The 12,500-nt window shown below is 40.4% G+C and overlaps 2 protein-coding genes across 2 annotated transcripts in view; both read right to left on the bottom strand.

Annotated features, from left to right (window-relative positions):
- Positions 1–3,451, bottom strand: part of LOC137991049 (steroid 17-alpha-hydroxylase/17,20 lyase-like) — a 5,797-nt gene extending 2,346 nt beyond the window's left edge. Inside the window, exons 1-2 of the mRNA XM_068836174.1 lie at positions 3,326–3,451; positions 1–1,502 (exon numbers count right to left, since the gene is read on the bottom strand). The exon at positions 1–1,502 is cut by the window's left edge and continues 2,346 nt beyond it. Coding sequence (XP_068692275.1) covers positions 1–1,482 — 1,482 coding nt within the window. The 5' untranslated portion in view covers positions 1,483–1,502; positions 3,326–3,451. The remainder of the gene's footprint in view (positions 1,503–3,325) is intronic.
- Positions 3,452–6,158: 2,707 nt separating this feature from the next.
- On the bottom strand, positions 6,159–12,224 carry LOC137991048 (steroid 17-alpha-hydroxylase/17,20 lyase-like). Its single transcript, XM_068836173.1, has 2 exons — positions 11,781–12,224; positions 6,159–8,909 (listed from the first exon to the last, which is right to left on the bottom strand). The coding sequence occupies exon 2, from the start codon at positions 8,886–8,888 to the stop codon at positions 7,392–7,394; it is 1,497 nt and encodes a 498-aa protein (XP_068692274.1). The 5' UTR covers positions 8,889–8,909; positions 11,781–12,224; the 3' UTR covers positions 6,159–7,391.
- Positions 12,225–12,500: the final 276 nt, after the last annotated feature.

The raw sequence follows: 12,500 nt of genomic DNA, 5'->3' as shown, positions 1-12,500 counted from the left end.
GATATACAGTTTGAAGAATTTCGGTTCCAAAACCCCACGCATCGTTTTGACTGGTGGCTCCAAATCGGGATTTGGAAAGTCTGCAGGCCAATTCAAACTGAATTGCTGTAAAACGTGGCCAACAAAGAGAAAAACTTCAATTCTGGCCAACATCTGACCAATACATCCCCTTGGGCCTGCACCAAAGGGAAGAAAACTGAAGGTGGCCGGACAAATGAAACTACCATCTTTCGGATCTAGGAAGCGCTTGGGATAGAAGAGGTCTGGATCTTTCCAATGCTTTGGATCATGATGAATAGCTCTGAGATCAAAAATAACTTGAGAATTTTCTGGAATCTCATAACTTCCGAGGGTAGTATTGCTTCGAACTCGATGGGGAACGGTAAAGAACGCAAAGGAACTGTGGCGCATGATCTCACTTAACGTGGCCTCCAAATAAGGCAAACTGCTCCTGTCTTCAAACCGTATTCTGCGGTCGTGCCCAATGACATCATCAAGCTGCTGGTGTATTTCCGCTTGGACGTCTGGGAACGCTGCTAAGTAAAGAAACGACCAGATCAAAAACGACGAAGTGGTATCCATACCAGCGGTAAAGAGCTCACAGATAGCAAGTTTTAAATACTGATCACTCAACATTCCCTTGGTATTTGAATCCTCGTTGTTAACATCATGAAGAGCCTTTATGAGTGCATCCGTAATGTCTCGAATGATTCCCTCTTCATATGTTCGCTTTCTCTCATGAAATGTGGACGACAACAGCTTTTCCCTGAGCGAGATTGTTCGCTGGAGACGTGTGCGAGTTTCTCCAGGAAAAAATCTCATAAAGGGAAAGGTTTCCAGCATCCGCGAGGACCCCACCACGTACATAGTTCCGTCGACCATTTCGATCAATTCATCCAAACGTTTATCTCCTTTATCGTATCGGCTACTAAATAAACAAGACGAAATGACATTTGTGGCTCCTAATCTAAGAAGACGCCTTGGGTCCATTGGAACACCTTGAGCCTGGCTCAGCTGAAAACACAACTCGTCGACCTCTCGATAAATTTTGCTCTCCAGGTTTTTAATCCCGCTACCAAAAATCCGAAGCGCCGAATGAGTTACCTTTCGCAAAAGCTTCCATCTAGATCCAAAATCCCCCATTACGAAGCCTTCAAGGCCTTGATTCAAGGAAAATACGACAGACGAAACCGTCCTTCCGGCGAAAATGTTACCTTGGCGAACCAATGCGTCCCATGCCAGGTCAATATCGGCAACAACGAAAATCTTCTTACTCATGACCGTCAACATGTAGATACCACCATACTGCTTGGCTAAAGCCCTCATGGTCATATGGTTAAAGTTTGTCATGTCAAACACGTTTCCAATCAAAGGAAGTGGGCGCGGCCCTGGGGGAAAATTCTTGGATCGTTTTCGGCGGTGCACAGCAAGAAAGTACAGCAAACCACTCATGAGGATAAAAAGAAATGCTTCTAAAAGCATGATGGCTGTGATTTGTTATTCTGAAAAAAGTATAAATATCATTTAATTCTTTGCGATGAATATTTAAGAAAATATATGACTATTAAAAAGTTCTTAGAGAGAAGAGGGCTCCGTCAAAAATTTGATTTGGGAGACAGGAGCCCTACCCTGGGTACCAGAGGTTTTTCTCGCGTTGTTCGGCCGAAGACACGAGCGGCGAAAAAACTACGAGGACGAGCTTTGTTGTACGACTCGAAACCGGAAACCGCGCATGAACAGCCTCTAGTACCCAGGGTACAGGAGCCCACACTTTGACAGAGAACGTTTAAAAAATGCTGCCTGTCTTCCGTAATAAATGTTGCCAGAACTAGACACGTTTTTAAGTTATCCATTGTCTTATACCTTAGGCAATTTTTATTGTTCTGACCCGAGACTTGGTCCTATTCCTACTCGTTTTCAACAAGCAGCTCAAAGCTATTCACTTAAAATATTATTTCTCGCTAAGTGTTGCATCTTTTTTGTCCAAATGAAAGCTGAAAATAAAGAACATTTATTGATCTTTCACACACAATGTTTTCCCGATAAAGCTCGCCCTAGAAATCACTCACTCACGATATAATTTTGAACATATATATTCTGCCTCAAACACGTTCCAAGTTCGGTTACAACACTCTTAGAGCGCTTTCCTTTTGTCAGAACTGGCCGGTCAGACCCAATAATTTGCAAAGAAAATGCAACAATTTGAAGGAACACTTGCATGATATTAATCCCTCGCATTTCTTCTGGAGTAGTATATATCATCCTCGAAGTGTGTTAATTTGAATTCGTTGTAGAGTGAATCCTTCCAAATGCCCGGTCTGGCCGGTCAGTTCTGTCAAATAGAAAGCGCCCTTAGATTCACTAGAACAAAAGACAAAACAAATCGTACAATGTTTTCTTTGGTTGGCTACAGTTACTAACGATGACAGATACGATGCCCGTCCCTTCCGGTCAAAGGGGTTTGATTATGTAATCACACGATTATATTTTTACGGAATGTAATATACTCTTTCAAGATTTTCACAACAATCGTAACACAAAAATAGCCACGCTGGCAACAAATTTAGTTGCATTTACCTCTAGGTCGAATTCCCATGCACAGCACAGGAATTTTTACCTGTTGTAAAAAATCTTTCTCTATTCGTTAGCAATCATCCTTTCAAATTTCAGAGAAATCAATCAATACATGGACTCAGTTGACAACGGGTTCTGTCTTGAATCAAAATTTTCAGCAGCGTCACAGGCTTTGCCAAACAAATGTTATTATACCCGCCATTTGCAGAATTTCAGAGGCTACCAAGGGAACCTCGGGGAACCTGGCTAAATCCGTCTCCTGCCTTCTTACATCTTGGGCTACCCGATTTCAGCAAGGTGAAGTTGTTCCCACGGAAAGTCATGATTACGCATTATACATATATTTCTGACGAAATGTTCATCATGAAATTATCTGCTTCCAAGGAAATAACTCAGTATATTTGTTTTCTTTCGAGTCTCGATGTTTCTAAACTGTCGCTTTCTCTTGGAAAACTGATGTTCCTGTATTACCGTACGAGATTTACACGTTATAAGCCAAATTTCGTCGACCTCCAACATACGAGAGTCCAAATAGGAATAAGTGACTCTGAACTTTGCCACAGTCACGGGCCAAACACTTGTCCCAGAGGTCGCAATAAAATAACTACGACGGACGTCGGAAAATGGACACAAAAATTGTGAATCTCCAGATTGGGTTCACGCAACTTGAACCATGCAAACATAGAGAAATGCAAATAAGCTGAGATGTAATAAATGAGGGATCATTGAGTTGATAATTAAGCTCACTTACCTTAAGAAGCTTTCGTGAACTATGTCTTACAGAGTAAGTAAGGAAATACTGTCAGGAGAGACAGTCAGGAGAGACAGGAATTGACAGCAATGTCTTGGCTTTCCGCAGATCCTGTAGCGATATTTCTTGTTTATCACATTTCTTTTGATATTGAGCCAACCACGGAACAAAAGAAGTTATTGTTTCAACAGCCCGTTAGCTTCTGGTTGGCATATTAAGACAATATGCCATCAATGGGTGACGTAACGAGAAATATCGCTATTACGTACATCGCTCGAATGCTACACGTCATGTGCCAACTGAGATTTTGTTTTAAACTAGACCCTCCGTGAGGGTACACTGGGTTGCCTGTGGTACGTGCAGCCCCGGAGGAGGGGGAAGGGGGGACTCCCATATGGAACACACGGGGATGCTAGTCGGAAATTTTAAATTTAACCCCTGAAGGAGACCATCTGGGCGTGGCTCAAGCTTTTTGTGACTCCTAAAGGAGACCAATCTGGGCGTGACTTAAGCAAATTTTGACCTTGGCGGCTTAAAATATTGGCGCTTTGCCCGAAACACCCTAAGCGAGACCAAAATCCAAAATTTACACCCCTAAGCGAGACGACGAGCATCCCCGTCTGTTTCATATGGGAGTACCCCCCCCCCCCCCCCCCCAAAGATAAGAAAATGAAAACAAGATTGAACTTATGGCTCTCAAGAGATTTTACGATATACGGCAAGTCTTTACTCGCTAAAGCTTTGGGTATATCACAGCTAGTTTATGCAGCTTCCATGTTGACTGTTCCAGAGTCGGTAGTTAAGACTATTCAAGAGAACCTTTTTGCCTTTCTATGGAAAAACCGGAAAGACAAAATAAAAAGGGTAGTTATGTATCAAACAGTAAAGAAAGGGGGAATCAATTTTGTTAATTTTCGCACGGTTATTAAAGCACTGCGCTTGGCTTGGATTGGTAGACTACTGAGCACGTGTGACGATAAATGGAAGGCAATCCCCAACTATTACTTTCGAAAACATGGAAGCCTTTTATTCCTCCTCAAATGTAATTATGATATAAAACTTTTAAACACAGGTTTGCCTCTTTTCTATCGAGAGCTTCTTCAGTATTTTCAAGATCTCAAGAACGCAACTAACATCTTTCCAAATGGCGAATTCATTCTTTGGAATAACAAATTGATAACCATAGATAATTCTACTTTGTTTTGGAAGTCATGGTTCAAAGAAGGAGTTGTAACAGTAAAGGATGTGCTAAACGCAGAGGGCAATTTTTTATCGTATGAAGAGTTCAGGAATAAATTTAACATTACTACAAATTATTTGCATTACTTCCAATTAATCTCAGCTATTCCATCCGACTTGAAAAGGAGGGCAGCCCAAGCGGTTATACCTGCCGCGGACCTCTCTTTGACTTCCGCATCCGTTTCATTAAATAAAACCTCTTTTGATCTTGTTGAAGCACGTTGTAAAAATTATTACCAGTTGTTTAATAACTACAGCTGCACTGTCCCAAGCGGAATTAAAAAGTGGCAGGAAAAATTCCCCGAAATATTTGTTGATTGGTTTAATAAGTTTCAAGACATATATCGCTTTACCAGGGATAACAAACTTCGTCAATTTTGTTTTCGCTTTTTGCATAGAACAGTTGTAACGAAGAGAGAACTCAAATTATTTCGTTTAGCGGATAATGATAAATGTATATATTGCTTTAATGCTGATTCAATAGAACACACTTTTATTAATTGCACGGAGTCTGTTAAACTCTATTCACAAATTATATCGTGGTTTAATCATTGCCAAGATACTGCAATAACACTCTCGAATGAAAAAGTTGCCTTTCATGATCTACATCATGTAACTGATACGCTCTCTGGTCCCGTGAGACGCAGGCTAGATTTGCTTATCATCTTGGTCAAACAATATATCTATTCCTCAAAACATCTTCAAAAAGAACTGTCTCTAGATGAACTTGTAAAGAAATTAACTACTCAATGGAAATTAGAAAAATGTATTTAGATGTAATACTACTTTTTTCCACGTACCTTTATTGGCATATCACGTAATAAAATAAAGAACAATTAAAAAACAAATAGCATTATTATAATATAAGCTGGATTAAAATAGGAATTCTGCTCTCAATCAAAATAAATGATGCTTTGTTTTTGTTATATTTATTACTCAAAGATAAGGTAATGCAGAGGCTCAATACTGTTAGTTGTTGTTCTTTTTGTTGGCGTTTTTTTTTTTTTTTTTTTTTTTTCCTATTCTGTTATCTTCTCCAATACTTGTTTGTGCGTTTGTTTGTTTTTTTTTACTTAATAGAGAAGTACTATGTAAAATTTAAATGCTGTATTAGTGTAAGTAATTTGTAAAAGTGCATTAATAAAAAAAAAAAAGAAAAAAAAGAAAAAAAAAAAAAAACCCAGAATGGATTGATTTTGAAAGCATTTGCCTTTGTACACAACAGTGTCTAGAAACGTGGCTTCAGCTCCAATAATTTGTGGGTTAGAATCTAATACTAATGTCTACTAATACCCCAAATGAAGACACCCTAGACAGGACTACATCGAAACGTTGAGTATTTAAACAGTTACACTACATTCAAATTACTCCAAACAAGAGTAACATACTAATATGTTGATTGTTAACGGGCACTGTCATGCCAAATTCCCTGTTTTTAGATCAAAACTGGATAACATGTTAGCTCACACGTACGACATTCCTGACAACCCATTTAGAAGAAGCTAAACTCATTTATGACACAAAGAACTAATCGCATTTAATTCTTGGCAAATTTCAATCCATTTCGATCCTGTCCATCCCTGGCGGCGAACAACAAAGAATAGCATCAGTGCACTTCAATGGTTATTGGCAACAAAACTACACTGAGCATTATTTTTCAGTCTTCATTGATGCAAAGGCGTCTTCTGGTGTTCTGCAGTTTGACTAACCTAACCTAACCTAACCTAACCTAACCTGGTTGCAATCTGAAACTCAAGTTCCGTAAAACTTAGTTCATGATTTTATACGTCGGGACGGCAATAATCAATACTCACTGGAAAGTTTCACAAGATAAACTTTAGTTAGGAGTCCGATACCGTGAAGACCAGCTAAGGGACGGTCACCCTTGTATCATAATGTAACTTGGTTAGCGTTCTGTAAACCAAGACCTCCGGTAAAATGAGTCCGGACAAATTTTTGTACGGAAGAAAACTTACACGGACCCTTATTGCCTCCATACTGATCCACAGAAGCGCGCAAGTTATTGATCTGCAAGAGCTCAAGAGACTTTTGTTGTGTTCAGCGTTGAAATATACCATTTCTCTGACACGGTATATAATAATTGAGCAACACGTTATAGTTGTGACCATGGAATCTCTTTTAAATTTTCATGTTATATATTTATACACACACTCGCTTGAACATTCGTGTGCACGGCCAAGACAACAAACTAGAGGTGACGCCTAGGATATTGCATGGTAACCACTCAAAAAGGTTTAATAATTAGGCTAATAACCCTTAATTATATCAACCATTACCATGACTTAAGTTACCAATACAGGCATAACTACAAATCGGGGTGTCAACTAATAAGGATTTGTTTATTTCTCCTTTCCGTATTAAGCCTCCCTAACAATTACTTTCATTGAAAGTGCCACCACATTGTGGATCGACCTAGATAAAAATAGTAAAGGTAAGAGTGTTTCTCTATCAATTTGCGCGGTCTTGACTCAGCACAGTCACAAATGGACTTATTTTTAGATACACTTTATTCGCGAAAATAAACAAAGGGCCGCCACTTTAGCCAATCAAGAGAAGCCATGACACGCATGGTTTTTCAGGGGCATGACAAATAATTTTCGCGGCAACGGGCATTCTAAAAATAGACTCGGGAGCCCACCAATGCCATAAGAACATTCTTATCCAATTCACTTTTGGTAAAGGTGTGTACATTTCTGGACATAAGTAATAAGAAATGGCGCTGCAAATTACAGCCAGTCTTCACGTAATTAAAGTCCAAAACAGTTATTGTACAATTAAGTAAAATCCGCAAGACCCAGCTTCCTCATCACTTCCTTTTTGCGACATACAGTTTGAAGAATTTCGGTTCCAAAACCCCACGCATCGTTTTGACTGGTGGCTCCAAATCGGGATTTGGAAAGTCTGCAGGCCAATTCAAACTGAATTGCTGTAAAACGTGGCCGACAAAGAGAAAAACTTCAATTCTGGCCAACATCTGACCAATACATCCCCTTGGGCCTGCACCAAAGGGAAGAAAACTGAAGGTGGCCGGGCAAATGAAACTACCATCTTTCGGATCTAGGAAGCGCTTGGGATCGAAGAGGTCTGGATCTTTCCAATGCTTTGGATCATGATGAATAGCTCTGAGATCAAAAATAACTTGAGAATTTTCTGGAATCTCATAACTTCCGAGGGTAGTATCGCTTCGAACTCGATGGGGAACGGTAAAGAACGCAAAGGAACTGTGGCGCATGATCTCACTTAACGTGGCCTCCAAATAAGGTAAACTGCTCCTGTCTTCAAAGCGTATTCTGCGGTCGTGCCCAATGACATCATCAAGCTGCTGGTGTATTTCCGCTTGGACGTCTGGGAACGCTGCTAAGTAAAGAAACGACCAGATCAAAAACGACGAAGTGGTATCCATACCAGCGGTAAAGAGCTCACAGATAGCAAGTTTTAAATACTGATCACTCAACATTCCCTTGGTATTTGAATCCTCGTTGTTAACATCATGAAGAGCCTTTATGAGTGCATCCGTAATGTCTCGAATGATTCCCTCTTCATATGTTCGCTTTCTCTCATGAAATGTGGACGACAACAGCTTTTCCCTGAGCGAGATTGTTCGCTGGAGACGTGTGCGAGTTTCTCCAGGAAAAAATCTCATAAAGGGAAAGGTTTCCAGCATCCGCGAGGACCCGAGCACGTATATAGTTCCGTCGACCATTTCGATCAATTCATCCACGCGTTTGTCTCCTTTATCGTATCGGCTACTAAATAAACATGAAGAAATGACATTTGTGGCTCCTAATCTAAGAAGACGCCTTGGGTCCATTGGAACACCTTGAGCCTGGCTCAGCTGAAAACACAACTCGTCGACCTCTCGATAAATTTTGCTCTCCAGGTTTCTAATCCCGCTACCGAAAATCCGAAGCGCCGAATGAGTTACCTTTCGCAAAAGCTTCCATCTAGATCCAAAATCCCCCATTATGAAGCCTTCAAGGCCTTGATTCAAGGAAAATACGACAGACGAAACCGTCCTTCCGGCGAAAATGTTACCTTGGCGAACCAATGCGTCCCATGCCAGGTCAATATCGGCAACAACGAAAATCTTCTTACTCATGACCGTCAACATGTAGATACCACCATACTGCTTGGCTAAAGCCCTCATGGTCATATGGTTAAAGTTTGTCATGTCAAACACGTTTCCAATCAAAGGAAGCGGGCGCGGCCCTGGGGGAAAATTCCTGGATCGTTTTCGGCGGTGCACAGCAAGAAAGTACAGCAAACCACCCATGAGGATAAAAAGAAATGCTTCTAAAAGCATGATGGCTGTGATTTGTTAATCCTGAAAAAAGTATAAATAACATTTAATTCTTTGCGATGAATATTTAAGAAAATATATGACTATTAAAAAGTTTTCAGAGAGAAGAGGGCTCCGTCAAAAATCTGAATTTGACAGATAACCTTTAAAAAACGGCGGGTCTAATTTGCAGGTCGCAGGTCGCAGGTCGCGGGTTGCAGGTCATTGTTTCAACAATACAGAAAGTATCCTAAACATTCTTAAAAGCTAACCTTAGGCCTAATTAGAAAACTTTTGTTTAGGCCTAAACAAAAGTTTTTAGGACTAAGGTTAGCTTTTATGAATGTTTAGGATAGTTTCTGTATTGGTGAAACAATGACCTGCAACCCGCGACCTGCCAATTAGACCCGCCGTTTAAAAAATGCTGCCTGTCTGGTAATAAATGTTGCCAGAACTAGACACGTTTTTAAGTTATCCATTGTCTTATATCTTTGGCAATTTTTATCGTTCTGACCTGAGACTTGGTCCTATTCCTACTTGTTTTCAACAAGCAGCTCAAAGCTATTCACTGAAAATATTATTTCTCGCTAAGTGTTGCATTTTTTTTGTCCAAATGAAAGCTGATAATAAAGAATATTTATTGATCTTTCAGTTTGTTGGGAATTAGATGTTTACCTAACAACACAGTGTTTTCCCGATAAAGCTCGCACTAAAAATCACTCACTTGAGATATAATTTTGAACATATATATTCTGCCTCACACACGCCCCGAGTTCGATTACAACACACTCTTAAAGGGCCTGTTTATATGGTCTCGGTTACCCGAGACAGCCCTCCTTCCCGAGACAACTTTACCGAGCGTCTATATGAGAACTGCGTGATCGAGAGAAAGTTGATCCTACTTAATTATGCATGTATTTTAAAACGCATCTTCAACAAATACCGTATCAGCATTTGCCCTTCTCTGTTTCTAGTTCGTTGTTATTAAGTATAGTTGCATTTTCCCGTTCAGAAAGTAGACTGACAATCTTAACGGAGCGGAAATATGTAGTTTAAATAAAAGGATGTTTTTGAATCGAGAGTTTCCGTTGACTGCGGTGAGAATTTTGGCAGGTAAAACCTTTTCATTCGAAAGCAAAAGCTAGCAACATGTATAAGCCCCCAAATTGCTTCTTTTTTGACTTTTATTTTATGCGTGCGCATTTAAGACTTTGCTTTCCTTTTGTCAGAACTGGCCGGTCAGACCCAATAATTTGCAAAGAAAATGCAACAATTTGAAGGAACACTTGCAAGATAATCCCTCGCATTCTTCTGGAGGAGTATATATCATCCCCGAAGTGCGTTAATTTGAATTCGTTGTAGAGTTAATCCTTCCAAATGCCCGGTCTGGCCGGTCAGTTCTGTCAAATAGAAAGCGCCCTTAGATTCACTAGAACAAAAGACAAAACAAATCGTACAATGTTTTCTTTGGTGGGCTACAGTTACTAACGATGACAGATACGATGCCCGTCCCTTCCCGTCAAAGGGGTTTGATTATGTAATCACACGATTTCCGACAAGTTGATATATTTTTATGGAATGTAATATACTCTTTCAAGATTCGCACAACAATCGTAATTCAAAAATAGCCACGCTGGCAACAAATTTAGTTGCATTTAGCTCTTGGTCGAATTCACATGCACAACACAGGAAATTTTACCTGTTGTAAAAAATCTTTCTCTATTCGTTAGCAACCATCCTTTCAAATTTCGGAGAAGTCAATCCAACCGCAAATCATTTACGATTTTTCTTCATTGTGGAGACGAAAGGTCAATTTGATGTGAAGCAAAATTGGGCAAGTTTGAGCGATGAAGTTGCGTGTGTAACACGTTCTCAATATTTTTTCACAAAATGCTCCCAAATCGTCAAGTACTACCTCCGAAGACAAGAAACATCAATCTAAAAGCTTATTTTACGCAAAAAGTAGGTTCTGGAGGTAATTTTGAGAGTGAAACTCAAGTTTCTCAAGTTTCTCAAGTTTAAGGCCCAAAGTAAAGAGATGTCGAGCGCAGTAACCATGAAGCCATGCCAACGCGCCCCTCACAACTTGTTTATTGTACCTGACCTAATCAGTTCTATCTAGAATCACTCGTGTCTTCAAATATATACAAGTAATTTGATTGCGGAATAAAACCGGTAAATCAGGAAAAAATTACAGCAGTTCTGTACAAACAAAACGATAGGCGCGTGACTAAAATATTATGTAACAAAATTACATATACTGTTCGTGGCAATCCCGCAAAGACTCAGTTGACAACGGATTCTGTCTTGAATCAAAATTTTGAGCATCGTCTTCCCAGGCTTTTGAAAACTCAGTTTGCCATTTGTAAAATTTTAGAGGCTACGAAGGGAACCCCGGGGAACCTGGCTAAATCCGTCTCCTGCCTTCTTGCATCTTGGGCTACCCGATTTCAGCGAGGTGAAGTTGTTCCCTTACTTCAGTGGAGACATGGAAAGTCATGATTACGCATTATACAGATATTTCTGACGAAATGTACACCATCAAAATTATCTGCTTCCAAGGAAATAACTCCGTATATTTGTTTTTTCTCGAGTCTCGATGTTTCTAAACTGTCGCTTTCTCTTGCAAAAACTGGCGTTCCTGTATTACCGTACAAGATTTACACCTTATATGCCAAATCTCGTCGACCTCGAACAAAAGAGAGTCCACATAGGAATGAGTGACTCTGAATTTTGCCACAGTCACGGGCCAAACACTTGCCCCAGAGGTCACAATAAAATAACTAGGAGGGACGTCGGAAAATGGACTCTCCAGATTGGGTTCACGCAACTGGAACCATGCAAACATAGAGAAATGCAAATAAGCTGAGATGAAATAAATGAGGGATCATTGAGTTGATAATTAAGGTCACTTACCTTAAGAAGCTTTCGTGAACGATGTCTTACAGAGTAAGTAAGGAAATATACAGTCAGGAGAGACCGTCGTCCTCGAATTGACAGCAATGTAGCAATGCAGCGCTCGACTCGGATTTTCTGGCCAAAACGGTTTCCGTGTAAACACTTCCAAGCGTAGTTAGCTCCGGGAAGCTACAATCACCTACAATGAGCTTCGATGACACTGACAATGAGCTACAATGTCTTGGCTTTCCGCAGATCCTGTAGCGATATTTCTTGTTTATAAACGTTGTAGTCAGATTTCTTTTGATATTGAGCCAACCACGGAACAAAAGAAGTTATTGTTTCAACAGCCAATTAGCTTCTGGTTGGCATATTAAGCCAACAATGGGTGACGTAACGAGAAATATCGCTATTACGTACATAGTTTGAATGTTACACGTGATGTGCCAACTGAGATTTTGTTTTAAACTAGACCCTCCGTGAGGGTACACTGGGTTGCCTGTGGTACGTGCAGCCCTGGAGGGGGTGAAGGGGGGGGGGGGGGGGGGGGGGGGGGAATCCCATATGGAACAAACGGGGATGCTAGTCGGAAATTTTAAATTTAACCCCTGAAGGAGACCATCTGGGCGTGGCTCAAGCTTTTTGTGACTCCTAAAGGAGACCAATCTGGGCGTGACTTAAGCAAATTTTGACCTTGGCGGCTTAAAATATCGGCGCTTTGCCCGAAACACCCTAAGC

Source organism: Montipora foliosa, chromosome 2, assembly GCF_036669935.1.
Source record: "Montipora foliosa isolate CH-2021 chromosome 2, ASM3666993v2, whole genome shotgun sequence".
In the NCBI taxonomy this organism is placed as follows: domain Eukaryota; kingdom Metazoa; phylum Cnidaria; class Anthozoa; order Scleractinia; family Acroporidae; genus Montipora; species Montipora foliosa.
This window is presented reverse-complemented; position numbering and strand designations above follow the sequence as displayed.